Source organism: Manis pentadactyla, chromosome 3 (genome assembly GCF_030020395.1).
Source record: "Manis pentadactyla isolate mManPen7 chromosome 3, mManPen7.hap1, whole genome shotgun sequence".
In the NCBI taxonomy this organism is placed as follows: Eukaryota; Metazoa; Chordata; class Mammalia; order Pholidota; family Manidae; genus Manis; species Manis pentadactyla.
In genome coordinates this window covers 138129165-138149460 of record NC_080021.1, presented here as the reverse complement: position 1 = coordinate 138149460, position 20296 = coordinate 138129165, and the positions used below count along the sequence as shown (strand labels likewise).

Genomic DNA, 20296 nt, shown 5'->3' with positions numbered 1-20296 from the left:
AATGTAAATAAAGCCTGTTTGGTTAGAAAATGCTCTGGGCTTCTCCGTGGGAAGGGGCACCAAAAGCAAGAAGGTCCCGGGCTTCGGGATCCAAGGCGACGTCCCCGTTCCCCCTCCAGATTCATGTGCATTCTCCAGGTGGCTCCCGACAGCCCACCACTCCCATAAGCCCCCAGCCCCACCCCTGCTCCTCTGGAGGCCGCTTTTGGGAGTCCGCAGGACACAGCGTCATCACGGACCCCAAACATCTGAGAATGGCAGCTGCTTGGCCCTGTGCCCTCTGCAGCGTCAGCCGACTTTCTGCACAGAGCCTGCAGATAGCCCTTGTCTAGAGGGGGCCCTCCCTTTCTTGCTGAAGCGGGCTGGTGGGCTGGTGGGGTGCTGCTGAGAAGACACCCCTGCCAGGGGCCAGCCTCGGGGTTGCTGGGGGGCAGCCTTGGCTCTGGGGCTGGGCCACCCGTCACAGCCCCAGAAGAGAAGGGGGGACCCTTTTGTCTCAGGGAAGAGTAAGAAGCGGCACTGCAGCCAGTATGGGGGATGCTCAGACATCTAGGTCTCCAGTGGGGGTGAGCAGAGAAGAAAGGCATGTCATGAGGAGAAAAGCTCCACAACCGACATAGAAGGCCCCTCCTCCGGCCTCGGTGGGAGCATGGCATGTGTGGGCTGGTGGGCAGGCCCTCTTACCTCAGTGAGTACAGAGGGCGTCGGGCTGGGAGGAGAATCGGGGCACTCAGAAAGGATATTGGGCGGGTGGCACCTTGTCTCTCTGGGGGATTTCTGTGCAGGAGCGTCTCGCCCACTGAGGTAGGAGGCCCCATGCAGCTGTAGCCTGAGAGGCTGGCCTTGGGACCTTTGCGTTTCAACGATGCCCACACTGCTGTCCCCTCACCTCCCCCCAGGGCTGGACCCTCTGTGAATAGGTGTGGATGTTGCTTTGGTTTTGAATGTGCTCCTACTAAGACACCACAACTGACACACACAAGCACATGAGGGCTGCAGGGGCCCCTGGCTGAGGTCTACACCCAGAGTTGTGGGAATGAGGGTCCAGGTGGGGTTCTCCTTGGCTCTTCTGGGATGGTGACCCAGTGGCACAGCAGTGGCCAACCTGGCTCCCAAGAGGGAGAGGAGCACAGAATGAGGGGCAGGAGCTGCAGGTGGAGGCCCTGCCTTCCCTCCTGGCCAACACTGCTTCTCCAGGTTCTGAGTTCCGATTCCCTCCCGGTGGGTCCTGAGGCTGAGTCTCCCCCAGTGGGGCCCTGCTCCTTCGGGACCCTCAGGTGGCCTGGCCCTCTGCTTGGAGCTCTGCAAAGGGAGGGCTACCCCTCCCCAACTCCCACAGGCCCCACCGGTCAGCCCCTGACCTTGCCGTCTGCCTCCCTCACGTGCCCAGGCCCAGGCAGCCGCACCAAGGACTGGTCCAGGTGTTGTGTCCCCTCGTGGCCACTCTGCTGTGTCCCTCCCTGGGGAGGCCCATGTGGCAGGCTGGGGGGACTGAAACAAGGTGGGTGAAGGTTTGCATGCTGTCTTGGAAAGGACAGGGGGAGGTCCACTGGGATGAAAAATGAAATGTTTAAATTTGCATCATGGCCAAGCTTGTTTATTAGAGAAAAACAAAGTGGACTTGACGTTTGCTGGGACGGTGTACAAGGGGTGACTCCGGGAGGCATTGGTAGGAGGTGAAGCAGATTCTGTGCGAACTGCCAGGACCCTGTCTCCCCTCCAGGTCACAATGCTCCTCCAGCAGGTGCTGTGCCTCCTCTGGCTTGTGGGCTCCCCACATAGATCAGGAGGGGTCCCACGTCACCCGTCACTCTGTGAGGACACGGGGCTCAGGCGGTTGTGGATCCTGGGGCAGGTCCAGCACTTGGGGCTGAAGACCCTGGGCCGGCACCATGTGGCCTGGCTTCAGAGTCCCCCTCCTACCTTGCCAGAATCAGCCCCCAGAGAGGCCGTGGAGTCCTGGGGAAATCCCAGTAACCCAGAGCCAGCCTGGGCCCACAGGAGCTGCCCCTCTGTTCCGGCTGCAGATGTCATGGTGTCCTGGTCACTGTGCACGGGGGGGCGGAGACCCACTTCTAGGGCCTTGGCCAGCTGCCCTCGTCCTTGCCAATCTGCGGACGGATGGTGAGGCTGCCTCCTCTGTCTCATCGGTCCTTCACTGGCTGTCCCTGGGCATGGGTGTCCTAGGAGGCTCAGACAGAGGAAGATGTGTCGGGCGGGTGGGAGGACAGGCTCTGACTGCTGGAATAGCTGGACAGATCAAGTTGGGAAAAGAAGTCCCCCACTCACAACTCGAGGACCCCCCCCCCACCACTGGCTTCTTGGCCAAACTCACCCCTTGTGGCTGCCAGTAGGAGGGACACTGAGGGAATGTCAGCAGGGAGGTCAGTGGTCTGGGTCCTTCCCCAGCTCTCCCATGCTTTAAACAGCAAAGTGCCCGTGGGGCGCCCCGAGGAGACTCTGGGAACACCCCAGAAATCTAATCAGAAATACAGTCTGCTTTGATAACTCACAAATCTGTGTTTACACCTTCCCCTGTTTTTATTACCTGTTCCTCCTCTGTAGAGTCTTGAACCATGTTCACGGATCCTTGATAAATAATTGTCATACTTCGGATTCTTTGAAAAACAGACTCAGAGACAGAGTTTAGGGAACACCCGGGAGGGGTAGAAGAAGAAAGGATTGGGCAGAGGCAAAGTTGAACTTTGACCCAGACCCCAAACAGCCTCAGTCCACCGCATGGGAGCTGAGGTGCCAGCCCGTCTCTTCAGAGGTGTCTCAGTTGGAAGGATTTGGCCAAGCCTTTCTAAAGATGCCTGTGTCTCGTATCTGCCTCAAGCAGCCTGCAGAGCCACCTGCCTTGTCTCCAAACTCACATCCTCTGCCATTTCTTCACACCATGAGGGTGTCTTCAGGGTGGTGGTAACTCTGTGTGCGTGTGTGTGTGTGTGTGTGTGTGTGTGTGTGTGTGTGTGTGTGTGTGTGTGTTGGGGCTGAGAGTGCATGTATAAGCGTGGTACTTGTGTGAAGCCAGGGAATGGGGAGGGTTGTGCTTGTATGTTGTGGTACAGCATGTTGGGGGTGTGTAGCTGGGGTGTTACACGAGGAAGACGCAGACTATGACCTGCTGAACGAGGCACAAGCCACCTACAGAGACCAGCAGGCGGCTTCCTCAGCATCCAAGCTCCCACTCGAAGGACGTGAAAACCCTAGAGTCCCTTTGATCGGAGGCGCAGCTTCAGTACACCCACACAGAGGTGTAACGCCACAGGTTTATTGCTCACAGAGCCCAGAGGTGGGGAAGGGCAGTCCTCTGCCTCAGGTCACTGGTGAGCAGTAGGCGGTGGGGCAGCAGGCACTTCAGTGCCTACACAGAGGCTGGGGTGGTGCCACTGACTTCACAGCCTCGGCTCTTCAAGTGCCTACCTTCAAGGTGCCCTGGGAAGAGCAACGCTGGAACTTGGGCCAGCAGCCTAAGCTCCGGTCTGATATAAATGTCCAGACTCGGTGTGAGCAGGCTCCCTGCCGTATAAGCCTAGGCAGCCCCTCGGGATGGCCGTTTGCTCCCCCAAAGGGCAGCTCCGCATACATACGTGTGCCCATGAGGTATGGGCTGTCTGTGCTGGGGTGGTGGGCAGCTCCTGGAAGGCTCAAGGTGTTTGTAGTAAGTTTCCTGGTCTGCTTTGTGTACATAGTACAGGTTGAGTTGTGGCATGTGTGAACTCAAGAGTGTTTAGTAACCTGTGTGCACTGGAGGATTGGGGCAGGTCATATACGCCTGTGTCCATGTGCATCTGGACAGCAGGGCTGGGGGTATATTTCTTTGTACAGGTATATTTATTTCTGTACCTATGTAGGTGGTCTGGGAGTGTGTTTGAGGGATTGTGTGTATTTTGAGAGGTTTGAGGGATTGACCCTATACACTCAGGTCCAAGGGGATTTCTTGAGTACTTACTCTCTTAGGATTATCAGGGGCCTTGGAGGAGTGGGGGCTAGAGGGGTTGTGTGTGTGTGTGTGTTTTGCATGTGGAAGGAGGCTGGCAGAAGCAATACAGTTCAGGATGTGGTGGGTTATGCTACCAAGGGATGTGCAGGATCTGGGGGTTCACTGGGGTGTGGGATAGTTTGGGGTCACACTCAGGGTGCTCAGGGCCTGTGTAGGTGTGACCTGGGGGAGGTGAGGGGCATGAGTGCCCTCATCATGGTATGGGTGTGAACTGGTGTGTGGGGCTGGGCCTGCATTTTGAGGCTGTTATAAGTGTACATCTGAGAAGAGGTAGGGTTGTACATTTTTGTGCTCTGTGTTCAGGCTGTAGGGGCTGTATGTGTGCTCATCATCTCAGTGAGAATGTAGGGAGTCTAGTTTTGGTGCGGGGGAATTTGGGGAGAGTGGGGGCATCAGTGTTTGGGTGTTGCGAGTTGCATGTATGTAACTGTGGGACGTGGACAGGCGCTGTTTATAGATTTTCAAGGGATATGGGTCTGTCTGTACTGGGTGTGAGGTCATGTGTGTTTGAGGGAGTGTTAGGAAAAGGTGGGAAACCCTGCGTGTGTGTCGGATGGTATTTACGTGTTTGTTTCGGCCTCTGACACACTGTCCGGAGTGGATATCATAGCCCTGGGCGACCGTATGTGCTGTGTTTGGGACTGGGGGTGTGGGTCTAATATTAAGAAGTAAGAGTTTGTTGTGAAGACAGAATGATTCTTACAGGGATTGAAGGCCTCACTGGGAGGAGATGCAGGTTTGGGCGATTTCTGGGGGACCAGAGGATGTGTGTGGAAGTGTCTGATTACTGAGGTTGGTTAGAAGTGTTTTGTATTGAAGACTAGCTGTGATATTACTGGGGTTTGGGGTGCATGTCTCTTTGTGGCACAAGGGTGCTGGGTGCACAGCCAGGCACCTGGTAGGTGGGGGGTTCATGTGTGAGGATGTTTAGAGCTCCAGGGCACTGGGTGATGTTGGCGTAGGTCACTGCAGCTGGGTGGAGCATGTGTCGGGCTGGGATGGGTATTACTGGAGACTGTGAGTCTCCCTTATTGGGTGACCCCTGTTCTGTCTGACCTGTGACTCGAACTCCTGTGGTCTCTTCAGGGCTGCCACTCCCCTGGGTGGTCAGTGATCTCACCCAGGCCTTCAGAGGTGAGTGGGCCTGGCTTCCAGGATTCAGGGCTGTACAGATCAGAAAAATGACCCAAAGAGAGTGATGGCTTCTCATCTTCTGTCCTCTGATAATACAAGAATCACTTCTTCTGCAATCTAACACACTGATTTCATTTCCCAAATGCATCACTTTATTTTCCTCATAAGGCATCCATACGTTATAAACCTTATGCACGTGACAGTCACATGATTTCTCCAGCAAGCCCTAGGATTTCCATGAGGTTACAGCTGGAGTGGTGTACATCCCAAGGGGTCAAATATTAAAGCTTTCTCCACAGCCACACGTTCCTTTGATGTTTGGATTATTGAAAACAAACTCACTGGATAATTTATCTTCAATATAGTCCATTTCTGTTCCTAAAAGTGTTAGCTGCGCTTTCTTTTCGATGAACACTCTGACTCCTTGGGGAGAAGAAAACATGTGTCATATGAAGCCTGCACATCTATGGAACCCGCTGATCAAAGCACAAGTGAGCTCTCAAGGGGACCACTAACGAACGTCAGACCGGATGCTTGGGAATCTGGCTTATTATTTCCTTTAAGGGATTTAGCACTCAGTTTCCTGTCTGTGCCGTCTTTCCCACACAATAATAGATATCAAAAACAACTATATTAGGCCAGATGGTTATAGACAAGCAAATGTGATGACAAGTGTAGGCGGAACTAGATATTTGCTTTTTACTATACTTTACCCATTTTTCCAATTTGCATCATGTAGAAAATGTGTATATTCCCAGTGAGACTCTTACAAAGACTGAGTGAATAAAACTTATGAGAACTCTGCAATGACATCTGTACACAAACACTGGCAAGCCTAGACATACACACAGGGTGTGATACGGTGGGCTAGCTTCACAAGACCAGCCAGTACAATGCAGTTCTGTCCTCCTTATGGAAAACTGGAAAACTGGTAAAATGCTAACCCCCCAGTAATTACATTGGCAGAGATTTGCATCTTTGTAAATAGTCAGTTTAAGAAAGCTTTCTTTCTTGTAAGTAATTCCTTGAGTAATTGCTTAAATATAAACTACACATAATTATGAGATCTCTATAAAGATGAAAAACTTTAAATAAAGTTTTAAAATTTAAGACATTTATGTATTGACTTAAAAAACAATGTATTAACAGATGCATTTATTGGTGTAACTTCAGTGTAATAAAATGAGCACACAGTAGGAAGCTGTGAAAGCTACCTAGCAGTACACCTCTGACACACAAAGCCACCACTGCAGAGCCCATGCATACTGAAGATCCCCCAGAGTTGTAACATTACTTATTTTGTTTTAAATAATTACTTTTATCAGATTACTGGGTAGGGGCAGGGAGTAGGGGCAAAATATAACTAAAGCACATGCTTTTATTAATAAAGATGCTTCACATAAAAATGGCTGACTTACTATGACGTTTCATCAACTTAAAACCTTTCAGTACACAATGATTGGCTTTTGTAATTGAGACAGAAAACACCAAGTTTTCCCAATACTCTTTAGTTACTAAAAGCACACCCTCTGGAGTGAACCTGATTGGGTTCAATTTTTCACTAGGCCACTTACCAGCTGTGTGACCTTAGGCAAACGATTTAACCTCTCTGTGCCTCAGTTTCTTCATCTGCACAATGGAGACAATATGGTACCCTTCTCACTGGGCTACTGTGTATAAATCAGTTAATATGTGAAAGTCTGTCAAACCATGCCTATGTAGTGAGCACTGTATACACAATTCCTACTATTATCACTACTCTTTGTGCTGTACAAGGCTAAAAATTTTAGGTGAAACAAAATGCCCAGAAAAAGGTTACTCAAAACTCACCATCCTGAACAACTTCTTCATCAGAATCTCCTTTTGTCTTTGTATATTCCAGAGTGTAAGAAAGGCCATTACAACCCCTGGTTCGGACACCAACTTTCACACCCACCTGAAAAAGCATTGTACATATAAACTTAAAGTAGTACAGTTTAAACAATTACATTAATAAAACCCTGATATTTGATATTATTCATTCCTTCATAAGCTAAAAGATAAGTATTAAATTTTTGGCTATAACATGTCCCTGTAAGGAAGGAGCATGGGGATCAAGCATTTAAAAAATTTAACATTGTACAAATATCATTACAACATGAGCATTCAAAAATAATAAAAATCAATTATATACAAAGAAAACAATCTGGAGGGGAAAACTCAAGTCATAGCCACTACTACCCTAAAAGAATAGCTTGTACATTTTTTCCTATTTTCTTCCAGTCCTTGTTGTGTATATAATCTAAACATAGTTCTTTTACTACAGACATTAAAATATTATTCTCTGCCTGTTCTTGTCATTTAAGACATCATTTTCCCATGTAATTAGCATTCCCAATTATCATTTGCAAGTAATGCCTAAATATTTCACTATAGCAATGCATGTTTATTACTTAACTCATATGTATTAGTAATTTAGGCTGGGAATAATATTTTTTTTATTAAAGTATCACTGATACACAATCTTATGAAGGTTTCACATGAACAGCACTGTGGTTTCAACATTCACCCATATTATCAAGTCCTCCCCACACCCCATTGCAGTCACTGTCCATCAGCCTAGTAAGATGCCACAGAGTCACTACTTGTCTTCTCCATGCTGTAAGCTTTCCTGGGAATAACATAATTTTAAGGGAAGAGTTTTAACTCCAAAAATGAATAATCTTTTTATTTTTTAAGGAAAAAGTACCTGATGGCAGAGATGACTACCTAAAAAAGACCACTTTTTCAAAATCATCTGTCCCACCTCACTGTGTGGGATGTTCTCGGGAAGCTTCCTGAGGGCCTGGTTTACCAAGTGCCACAGGTCACCGCCTGGGGGTCATGCTGTCTCTACACAGGGCTGTCATTCTAGGCAGACCTTGTAGCATTCTCAAATACCACAAATCAAAGACTGCAGCCAATATAGACATATGAAGTTTCAAAAGTGACCAAATGGCACTTTTAAAATACCAATGTCCATCTTAACATAATTTTCTAACAGTATCTACCAAATTTCTATTCTTGGATCCTATCTGCTTTTTCATTCAAGTATATAGTAAAAGTATTATCATAAAAGGCATTTTGTGCTAAGCAGATCCTGGTTCTCTTAAGAGCAGCCATGTGTGCTTGCTTCTGGAAAGCAATCACAAAAGTGGGAAGATATTTGGGGAAGAGTGTGAGTTAAAAGTTAAGCTGCCTAGGAGTTTTGCTGAGCTGAATAGTCTCTTTTGTTCTTAAACACAAGGAGACAAAACTATGATTTTGTTCTCCTTTGGAGTGACAGCCTGGAGAACCTGTGAGGGAGTTTCACATATTTGGCATGATGAACTGCTTAGCTGAAACCCTGGAGTGCATGTCATAAATATTTGTTTAACTTAATTTTTATATTTGTAAACAGGAAGACTCAAGCAAACAGAACATCCAACTATTAGGAATGGATATACTTAAAGAGTATGTGACAATACAGCTTTAGGTAACTGGAGTGTGCAAGAGAGATTGTGCCATAAATTACACATGACAAAGTGTTTGCTCCATCCTTTTTATGTCAATACAAACATTCCTCATCTACAAAGCTAAATTTTTGTTTCATTTGGTCAATTTACATTCTTGTCATTAGTCTATCCAAATGGAGTTGGAATACTTATATACTTTAGCATTTAGTAATCCTTATGATGTGCTAGAACTACATTATATTGTAGTTTAGGTATACAATGGAACTTGAAAACCACTCTGGAGTCTATTACTGAATACAAATAGTCTATTACTTGGATGCCATTTACAGTATTCCACACACAACTACTAATCCACTAAGATTGAGGTGATGCACGCTGCTTACTCAACAGTTCCACCTCTAGGAATAGAGCCTAGACAGGTGCACTGAGCCACGCTTAGACTTGCCTTCAGAACAATGGGCCTGGACCACTATACCACAGACACCAATATTTGCTGAATGATGTTTGTGGCAGTACTGAATGAAAACAATGCTCAAGGCCTTTAATATGGGGGACTGGTTAGATGAATCAGACCTGTTCAATGGAATATGCTATTATATGCAATCATGAAAGAGAATGAGGAAGATCTTTCTGCAATGACAGGGAAAGAGCTTCAAGCTTTATTACGAGGGGCGAAAAGCAGACTGTAACCACAGCAGGTATACAACATTGTCGTCTAAGTAGGAAAAGAGATACACACACAAATATAACAAGCATAGTCTGAGTCAGTGGTCCCCACCGAAGAATTACTGGTTGTCACAACCCAGGAGTGGGGAGGTGCCACTGGCATCTATTGTGCAGAAGCCAGAGATTCCATGAAACGTCCTGCAATCCACACCCAATAAAGAAGTATCTGGCTCAAAACATCAACAGCACTGAGGCTGAGAAACCCTGGTGTAGGTAAATAAAATGTAGAGATCATCTCTGGAACAACATCAAGAGGTTGCCTCTTAGAAGGAAGAATGACAATGAAGAGTCAGGGAATGACTTCTTTTTCACTGAATACCATTGCACTTTTTGAATTTTTAAAGATCATGAGCATATTTTACATTTTTTAAGTAAAAATCCCTAATCAATGAAAGCATACAGTTAAATACAAGATAAGTTCATTGTGAAAATGTAACTTTAATTTTTTACTACGTACGTGACTGGTTTTACTTACATGTTCAGGCTTATCTTTAATAAGTTGTTTTATCTTGTTTACTGCTGAAGGTGTCTGAAAGAACAAAATATTAAGTTTTTAGTTACCAAATTTGCATTCTTCAAAGCTTTCTATTTCCCAGTCTTGAAGATGAATCTTTAGCCAATTCATGTGACAAATTGTTTCATTCTTGCCAGAATACCTTGTGGATTTTATACACAAACTAATGAAACTCTACTCAATTTAAAGCATTCTATTTTTATTTTTCAAATATCTTCTAGAAACATCCTTTTAATCTTGCTCCCCACAGTCCAGGTCAGCTCCCCTCAGAATCTCTATGGTACCACCTACAAACATCACAGATTTAATTCTTTGTGCTCCCACTGCTTGCCCAGCAATAAGCTCAATGCCCAACACATAAAAGGTGCTGAACAGCCAGTGAATGAATCAAGTACATCACTGGGAAAGCCAACCTTCTGGTGTTTTTTTCTGTTATTAATTCCACTTTTTTTTTTAAACCCAAAATCTATTTCAAAATCCATCAAAATGCATACCTAGAGGAAGGAGTGTTACCAGAATCAACCCAGAGTGTGCTTCTCATACCAGTCCCACCCAATGTTCAGATTCTAAATGTGACTTAAATCAACATCTTGGGGTATTTAGATAAATAGAACTAAGCTAGTCAACTACAGAAACAACAATGGGGGGAGGTTTTCCAGGAGGAGAGCTATTTAACCTAGACCATTAGTCCTCAAGATAATAAAAACATCACAATACACTGTTCGGTATCAGTCAGCATCACCAACCCCACTTTTCTGAGGAGGACACTGTCAGGGACAGGCCGTTCCAGGGCATTCCTGGTCTACCCAGCTATGTCTCAACCCATTACTTGGCTTAAATGGGGATAAGAATCCCTCCTCCTCCTCAGGATTTTTGTGAGGATTAAATAAACAAATTCATGAAGAGTATTTAGAAAAGTGTCAGGCACTAAGAGCTCAGTCTAAACCAGCTATCATTATAATGATGAGAGTATACCATAACGAAAATGGCATGTCCTTCCTACTTTGTTTTATTAGCTCCTTAGCTGGCAATTCAGTGCTAGTCCTCCAGTTTTTTGTATTGGCATTTTACTGGTTTGTGAAATCCCAGAGTGGACATTATGACCTATGACTTAAATAGTAACTGTGGCCAGAACTCAAGCCTGTGCTGAGGGAGTAGGTTCAAGGCATGGACCCTGCTGAGTGTGCTCCTGTGGTGGCTTGGCCAGAGGAGAGCAGGATGTTGAAGCAGAGTCTGGGCCCAGTTTTGAAGGGTCATGAAACCAATTTAGAAGGTTGAGACCAGCATTTTTTTAAAACAAAATAGGAGAAAACAATGCATTACAACTTAATAAATAAAACATGAATGCTTAGTGAAACTTTGATTTCAATTATCAATATACAGTGGGTGTGTACATATAGGTATTTATTGTATGTCACTATGAAAAAAAAAGTTAAAAAAAACCCACTACCAATAGATAGATGGTCTACAAAGGCTTTTTCCCATGCTTCTATCAGAACACGGGCCAAGCAGCAGCACAACAGAGGGAAGAGACTATGCAGGGGGAGGAAGATGGAAATGCTCAAGAGCAGAATTATGGCTTTTTTTTTTTTTTTTGAGATCACAACATATCAGCCTCATTTAGTTACAGAAATATTTCTAAAAAATTTCTTTTTGTTTTTCTTTCGCTCATTTGCCTCCTAAATGACTACCAGTAAAACCAGCTTCCAAAATTTTCATGGTCATTTTTCCCACGTGAATCCCTAAGAAATTAATCTAATTACTGACAGCCATAGGAAAATATTTGTTCAAAGTACAACCCACAACAGAGCCTTCGATGCTGGTGGGTCAAAGGTATGGAGGGTTCACCACTTCATGACCTAAACAAAGCCTATGGGGTGAGTGCACTACACTGTCAAGCCCCATGTATTTTTATCTTCAAGTGATTTTCTAAATTATCTAATTTGGTTTTACAAAGTAATATATTTTCTTCTTTTTTCAACTCTAGTAGAAAACACTTAAACACAGTAAATGAAGGTAATTCATGAAGAGTGGTCCACTTGTCACGAAGCGGCTGATGTTCATGTCTTAATTACACTGTTTAGGGAAAAGTAACCAGTATGCCTGGGAGCTGTTCTAGGAACCAAAGCGGGTCTTAATTTTCCTCTGTCAGGTAAAAGCCAAAAATACTCCACCGGGAAGAGTGTTAATCATGGAAACCCAGTTGAGTACTTATTTAAGGGGAAAGATACTGCTCCTGTAATTTTCCAAATGATGGATTTGACTTTCAGAACAGGTCAGAATGACTAAACAGGGAACATTTGAGACTTAAAAAAATTCTAGCTATAGGAAGTATTTGTATCACAGTACCAGACAGAAGCTAAGGGTCCTACTTTGCTCTAAGGCTATTTATGAACTCTGGCAATTTTGTACTTAACAGTAATGTGGGAAATGGTATAAAAACTTCAACCAAACAACACACTGTAGGCCTACCAGCCATCCAACAGCAATGCAGTCTCCCAAACAACTGAGAAACCCAAACCTTTCCAAGAAATTTATGTATAATTAATGACTCTAATTCATCTGCGATTTGGTTAGTGAATTACAATTTAAGAGATATTTGAACCTCAACATAACATGGTTTTTAATCTTACTCATATATATCACAGAACAAGACATTCTTTAAAGCGAAAAAGTATTTTTGAGTGAAATATTTTGGCTCTTTAAAAAAAGATTTCTAGTCTGTTTTTGTTAAAATTAAGGGACAAGGCACTGTAGATGAACGCATTTTACAACTACTTTGTAGCAATACCCTTCTGCTTTACCCAAGACTATAGGATTTCTATTCCTTGTGGCAGAAACTTCTCATCCTCAGTATTATATTTCCTTAAGGAATCCCCCCCAGCAACTTAAACTTTTTTGCTGTTTAGGAACACAAAATTAACACTCAGTGTCAACTCCATAATTATGTGCATGAACATGGACAATCTATTTTAATCTCTTCATAAATCTGGTAGGTTAATAGCAACCACTGAACAAGTTACAGTATGTTCTGTTTAAGTCATTCTTTAATAGCTATGACTGGCATTATGGTATTGTTTCCCTTTTGTCTTTTCCTATTTGCAAGCACATGTGTATTCATATAGATATGTATCTCTAATTATGGCATATATACACAATTTTGTAGCCTATATTTTAAAAACTTAACATGTTTTTCATTTAGTACATAGTAATAAACATTACTGAGCACCTTCTAAGTGCTTACTGGTCTGTATGCATCATCTTTTTATTCTGTGATTTAGGTGTTAAACTTTCAATAAACTGCACAGGGCTAGTAAGTCAAAGAATGAAGACTTATGAGTGACTCCCAAACTTACAAAAAATTATTTTTTTCAATGACTACATATTTCACCAACAGGATCTAATCTAATCTATTTAACCACTCTCATTAGGCAATCAGGCTCTTCCAATTGTTCCCTGGATAATATATACAGAAGTCTTACTGCTAGGTCACATTCCAAAGGACTTCCTTTGGAAGTGCTGGTCCTTCACCCAATCAACTGCCCCTCATTGCACTGAACTTGTATTACTTCCCAGCCCTTCTCAATCACTCATCAGCTGAGCTTTATGCACAGCTGTAGGTATATCCCTATTCCTAAATTAGGGCTGCACTAATTCTGATTTGTACAACAATGGAAATAAAGGCCTCTGCCAGCAGGGTAGTGTTAAATCTTTGGGTTCTTTAATAATATTTTACTCTGGGTCAGACAAACTCAATTCCATTTGTCACTTCCTGGGTAAGGAAAGAAGTAGGGGCAGGAGGGGCATCACCTTCTTGGATGTTCTGTGCTGGTGTCTTGAGGGTACCACTTGGGGACGGTAGGTTGGAGGCTGAGAACATTCAATCGAGGAACCATCTCCGGGTTGCATAAATTTTATGGGCAGCCTGTCACCAGTCTAAACCTTTCTATATAGCAAACCACCAATCCTCTCCTGGACTGACATCACTTAATGCCGATACTTTGATGCTGACAACATGGATCTTGTTTTCATTTCAATTATTTTACCTAGCCTCTTGCTGACCCCTGGTGGACTGCACAGGTACAGCACCTTTCAAGGTTGCAATGTCATATTTATCTACGTAGTACTTATCTGTTCTTACCCATTTTACTGAATTATCTCTAGTTTCACTTGGTCGCATCTGTCACTTCCTTTGATCACTTCCTTGCTTGTGCACTTAACATGTTGGGGCTTAAAATGTTTGTAAAAACACTGAAAAACGAAGCACGAACAGTGTAATACATGCATGCCACAGTATCCTGAGACTAGGGAACATATGCTAGGATTAAGATGCCTGCAAGCCTGCTACCACAGGTCATTGGGGGAAAGTAGCATGGATACGCTTTTTCTTTCGCACCGGCTTTTAAGGCCAGGGAAAGGAATTCCTAAAGTCAGACCGTTAAGTAGGATGAGTTCAGACAATGGACTCCTGCAAGCTAATTAGAACAGATAATCAAAGAAACAGGGAACCCTTGTGAACTGAGAACTGATAAGACAGAGCAATGCTATTAGAAGGATTCGCCTGGTAACTACTAACATGTAATGATGTAGAAGACCAAGTTCAGGTCTGAGAATGCGGACTGTGTTATGATTGCTAGTACTTCTGAGAGGTGGCAAAGGCCTGGCCCTCGACTGGAAAGTAGGGACTGGGTAACTCACATCTGCTCCTGAAACACAATAGGTCTTAATTGCCTGCTGAATGAGTAGGACTGGAGAGGAAAGGGGATAGCTCAAAAATTTTGAAGAACAGGTAACATGCCAAGGGGTGGAGAAAGAAAAGGCAAAAAAGTGGTTGCACTTTCTCTTTCTGGCTCTACCATTACCAGTGGCAGAATTCTTTTTAATTTTGAATAATTGTTACTGAGATTGAAAAAGAAACAAAATGAGTCCTGCTCTCTAGTTCTTGTGATTTCCAAGACCTTGGAGGATTCTAACAGCCCCTGGGTGTATCCTTCAGACATGGAAACGGGTTCAGTGGTACAGAAAAAAAAAAAAAAGAAATACAGTGCATTATGTCATCATGGTACCCTCTTCATGGGCCTAAAACCTTCTCCATTATAAAATAAATTCTCCCACCTGATCCTGTCTTCTATTTTGCTATAGCTCATTTTCTAGGAATAGACCTTCTAGGACATTTGATTGAAAGGAATCCATGATTCAATTAAATTTATTTTCCTAGTCTTTAGGTGCTGAATGCTTGCACAAAAGCCTTCTCCTTACTAAGAGTGGGGTGTGTGAGAGTAACGTTGACTGATCACAAGCTTTCCTCTGAAATTCAGCTCACAAAATGACAGTGACCGTTTAACGGATACAGGGTAATCCCTTGGGGTGGAACTAGATAGAGGTGATGGTTGTTCAACATTGTGAATATACTAAACACCAATGAGTTGCACTCTTTAAAACAGTTTTTATATTGTGAATATTCCCTCAGTTAAACAAAATAAAACCACACACGGTAGCATCTCTGGGATCCAGTATGCCGGGTAAATTCTTTAAGCATCTGCGGTACCAGCTCTGCCGTCCTTTGAACGTTCTGACCTTTCACCTAGAAAACGCTGTGGAAAATTTTATTCTTCTTTGTCCTTTCTAAGAGCCAACCACGGCCTAGGATGGCTGGATGGATACAGGGTGTTTCAAAAAACCTCCTCCAGCCCCGACATCAGGAAGTCACCCTTTGTGCGCGGCCGCCTTGATCTCAGCAAGGCGGCTAGCTTCGCTGTCGCCCGCCCGCCCCGCGCGTCCCCCGCCCGCCGTCCGGCTCCCGGGCCCAGGTCCCCGGCGGGCGGGCGGGCAGGCTGCGGCGGGGCCCGAGCACACCGTCCCTCCCCCACTCGCGGCGCGGCGAGCGGCCTGGTGGGAAACGTAGTCCCGCTGCGCCCGCCGCCGCGGCGCAGCCCTCCAGCCTCCCGGACTTGTTTATCGCTCTAGCGGGAACAGGGAACAAGGCGGGGACCCCGGGCTGCGGAGCAGGTCAGGCCCTTATGCGCCCGCTGCCGTGACCTCCCCTTGCGGGGCGAAGGTGAACCAATGTCACGGGCCAGGCCGCGCGCCCCAGCCACTCACCAGAGTGAGGGCGGCCCGGGTGGGCTGCAGCTTCCTTTTGCTCACAGCTCGGACGGTGGCCCGGACTAACGAAGCCGACATTCTCGCCGTCCGGCGCCGTCCTTGCCTCGGGCCGGAACTCGGCCTCCTCAGCCTCTCTCCATGGACACTGCCGACTGCATTGACGCTACAAGCACCAGCGCACAGCGCCTCAAGCCCCGCCCTCGCTGCCGCCATTGGGCGGGCCGTGTGAGTGACGGGAGAAGGGCTGGGCGCGGCGCCCGGGCTGCGGGACGTGACGCGGGGCACAGGGGCCACGGAAAGGTCATCCCGCGAGGGCGGTCTCAGGCCGGGCAGGGAGACGAGCCAGGGTGCGCAGTGACCTCCGACTTGTATACCCTGGAGGTGCGTCGCTCCACGACGCCCCCCGCGCAAGGTGCGGCGCCGCGGCTTCAGGGCTCTGAGGAGTCAGCCCAGCCCGTTGCTGGTGTTCTTTAAGGCAGAGTGGTCCGAGGTCCCGACCGCTGCATGTTTTCAGCCTTCCCTTTGGGTCCAGCTAGGCCGTTCTTAACGTCGAATTAGCTCCAAAAGTCATGTAATAGACAAGCCCTTTCTCCCCTTCCCCAGCGTGCTGTACTGCTCTGGATGTTGAAGGATGGTGCGAACGCCACCTTTGCTTTAGGAGCTGACTTTGGGGTTCGACCCACCCTAAGGTGTGACTGGGACAGCTCTGTGAAAACTCACACTGATAGCGGGAACCAACCAATAAACCTGACTGAACACCTACCTGCTGCTGGTCAGATCTTGTTGTAGCCGCTCAGGGGCTTCTAGAAGCCTTTTAATTCTGTCTATAATTCAGCGAGTATTTCTGAGCACCTAGCACTACACCCGGGCATACACAGGAAGACTGGTGAACGGAGGGGCCAGGGAAGAATGAGATCCTGATAGGTCAGACGTGCAGCATTAGCAGGTGGGAGAATGTTAGGATAGGTGTCATTTCTCAAGGAAGTGTTAGAGGTAAAGGGAAAACCATTCTGTGGAGTGCTGGGGATGGATTCTGGCTCGGGGTTTTTTTTACGGAAAGAACTATCCAGTGCAGTGTGTTTTAGAGTCCACGTTATCTTTCATCCCCGACAGCCTACAGGATTGGATAGTTCAAAATTCCGTTAAGTAGTTCTCTCTCTGCTACTGAAATTGCATTGATAATAAAAGCATGGCATTTTCTCCCCCTAAACCCCGCTGCACACAGAAGAAACTGTGGAGTTAAGATGTGAGTAGTGTGGTTTGACTAGTTGGGAGATCTGGGATAAGGTATCTCATGCCCTTCCTCCTACAGATAACTATGATCAAATGAAAATCCTTTAGAAGAGTGCATGACACATGGAAGCACTCAATAAACGTTGCTAATTGTTACAAAATTGTTAAATTGTGTAGATGCAGACGTTGTGAAAACTACTTGGTATGATACAGTGGTGGACACCTGCTATTATACACATTTGTTCAAACCCTTAGAATGTACCACACCAAGAAATGAATCGTAATGTAAACAATGTACTTTGGGTGATAATATGCCTATGTGGCCCCACTGATGTGAATAAATGTCCCATACTGATGCAGGATGTGATTAGTTGGAGAGATTGGCTTGTGTGGGAGCCGGGGTACATGGGAACTCTTGTGTACTTTTTGCTTAATTTTGCTGTAAACCTAAAATTGCTCTAAAAAATAAAGTTGAATGAAAATGTAGGAAAAACAATTACTGAAATTATGTTACACAGTTGTGCAGCACTTCACTGTCCCATTGCAGCCTCACAAGTTTGAGCTGAGTGGGGTGGGAGCATTGGCACTGCTATCACAAAAGATCTTAACTCAAGCCTTTCAGTATTATGCATCAGATAGTTTTTAAAAATCTAGTCCTCATTCTTCTGATTTAGGAGTCTGTGTATGTTTAACAGCCTTCTTTCCTCTATTTAATACACACTGCTCAGTTTTTTAACCTGGTTAGCTGTTTTGCATGTGTGCTAAATCACCTAATCTACTAGTCAATGGATCAGCATACATTCCTTATGTTACTTGAAACTGGGGCCAGTCTCTGAGATAAACTGCTCAGTTAGAAGAGTTTTCATGCCTTGTAAAAAACATGTTAGCTCCTTTATCTCAGAGCAGCAGTTGTCCTGTGGTGTGGAAATGAGGTGGGTGTGGGAACTGTTGTAGATTTCCACTAAAGGGCAAATAGGTAACATAGGGAAGTCACTGCACTTCAGGACTTAAGTGTCAGGGTTCTAGACATTAAAAAAATTGTTCTACTAATTAGCCGTCAGTCTTCATTATTCAGTGGGAAGGCAGGTAGGATTTCCCTTTTACAGGCGAGGAAACTACTCTGCCAAGAGTTTGGGGGATTGCCACACTCACAGCTGGAAAACCGGCAGAGCCAGACCCTAATTAAGCCTAGAATTCCACTCGGTGAAGTGTGCTAAATTCTTGACTGCTGCTCTCCCAATATCCCTGCTTTCAAAGAAAAATAACTAAGCACATCTTTTGTTTTACAGGTGTTTGTTAAATTCTGGTTTTGGCCTGTAACATTACGAACCCTTCTGACCTATCAATCCAAGGTTTTTTTTTGTGCAGGAAAGGTTTTGTTATTTTTAAAAATAGAACCGTTTTGAAACATATCTCAAGATGAAAAATAAATTCAAATTATGTCAGAAAATTTTAATAACATCTCTAAGTGTGCACACTGCTGACACTACACACACTGAACACGATTAAAAAAGTGTAGACTGGGGCTACAAAAATGGATTTAATATTTTTGTTTGTTCTTGAGAGAGAGAAAGGAAAGGAGAACCCTTATAGGGGCATTTGCGGAGCTTGTTAAGAGAGACAGGCCAGCTGCATCTGAAAGATAGCTATGCCCTGGGCACTGGACTCGGCATGGAGCACACGCGCCTGTTGCCTAGCTGCAGCGCTAAGAGGCTGTGACCAGCATCCAAGTAAAGCAAGCACAGAACCAGGCCAATCTCTTCTCCAGGTCTGGCAAACACTACTCTCATAGTGATCCAGCATGAGGGATTGAGAATCAAACAAAAAGCCTAATAATACACTGGGCAAAATCTACAGCAATCAGAATAAAATGTAGGAAAATTTGTAATATCCTTAAAGGTTATTAAGAGAACATACTTTCCATGAAAAGGGACATAATAAGAACAAGTAAAAGAATGAGAGGAAAAGGAAGGTGGATGGGGTAAGTTAAACTAAGAGGTGGAATGACAAAATTCATGTTAAAAACAGCAGAATGACACTAAAAAATTAAGCTGGTCATGTGCAGGCTAAACTTGAGTTTTCCTAGCATAAAGGAAAGATGATTGGGAGATAAATATTGAGCAAGGAAGTATTTTTGAGAAAGAAGAATTAAGAATATGAATACTTTCTCAAATTGAGGGAAAAAAATAACAAAAGATACCTTGGGTAGGGAAATACATTGGATTCACTTTTGTTTCAGACAAAAATCACTTACATAGAAGTTACAGGGATAAAACAAACACACAAGCATCCAAGAAAAATAAAGCCTATAAGAGAACAAAAATTGGGCTGCCCTCAGTCTTCTGCTACAGTGCCGGAAGATGAGAGCGTCAACAGGCTTTCCAAACGAAGTGTGACAAGAAACATATGCTTAGTCAAGCTGACTTTCATGCACGAAGGCAAGAAATCAAAAAGCAGCAGCTGAGGAAAGTCACGTACAGCAGTTTGAGCCCACGTTGTGTAATTCACTTGTTACTTCATGAATTTGTGGTTCATTCAAACATAGAAAGGAGTGATCACTAATTCTTTCTACCATAACTTCCCAATTCTAAAATTAATTTGGGTATGACTCTTTTTAGCTCAAACAAGTCTTCAAGTCATTTGTTTAAAAGAAGGGTACTCAGGTGTTCTGAGCTCTCTCCTACCTGGGAAAGCCTGCCCAGCAAGCAACCTCTGCATCCCTCTCTAAGTATTCATCCTCCTATGTCTGAGCCTCTTATCTGCGAGTTCCCAGTGCTTGGCACACAGTGGGTGTCAATGAACACCAGATTGCAGAAGCACAAGTACAGAAAGCATGAGATGAAGAAGAGCAGATCTGAACGGCCCAGGGATTTAGACTCTCTCTAGGGAGTAATGTGGATAAGTTAATAGGCTGAAATTGTTTTCAAAACGATAAATAAACCTAGACATAGTTCTGACCATGTATTACTTCTGAAGGGCTTTTGAAGTTAGAGACCATGAGGGTTCCAGTCAGACCCATGACGACACCAACCAAATTTGTGATTGGCAGAGACAGCCTCTTTAATCTCCAAGGATTTTTAAAAATTCTCCACCCTAAATTTTGAA

At 44.9% G+C, this 20296-nt stretch overlaps 1 protein-coding gene and 1 long non-coding RNA gene across 3 annotated transcripts; both read right to left on the bottom strand.

The window, feature by feature from the left end:
• Nucleotides 1-1587: 1587 nt before the first annotated feature.
• Nucleotides 1588-2921, bottom strand: LOC130682971 (uncharacterized). 2 transcript variants are annotated; one of them, XR_008996481.1, is made up of 4 exons: nt 2549-2910; nt 2336-2460; nt 1924-2183; nt 1588-1812 (listed from the first exon to the last, which is right to left on the bottom strand). It is a non-coding gene; the product is annotated as an uncharacterized LOC130682971 (long non-coding RNA). The 2 variants fall into 2 exon arrangements; XR_008996482.1 differs by lacking the exon at nt 1588-1812 and having other exon boundaries at nt 1821-2183; nt 2549-2921.
• A 2348-nt stretch (nt 2922-5269) lies between these two features.
• Nucleotides 5270-16195, bottom strand: ISCA1 (iron-sulfur cluster assembly 1). Its single transcript, XM_036904342.2, has 4 exons — nt 15956-16195; nt 9815-9868; nt 6971-7076; nt 5270-5563 (listed from the first exon to the last, which is right to left on the bottom strand). Exons 1-4 carry the CDS (start codon nt 16169-16171, stop codon nt 5415-5417), a joined length of 525 nt encoding a protein of 174 aa, XP_036760237.2. The 5' UTR covers nt 16172-16195; the 3' UTR covers nt 5270-5414.
• Nucleotides 16196-20296: the final 4101 nt, after the last annotated feature.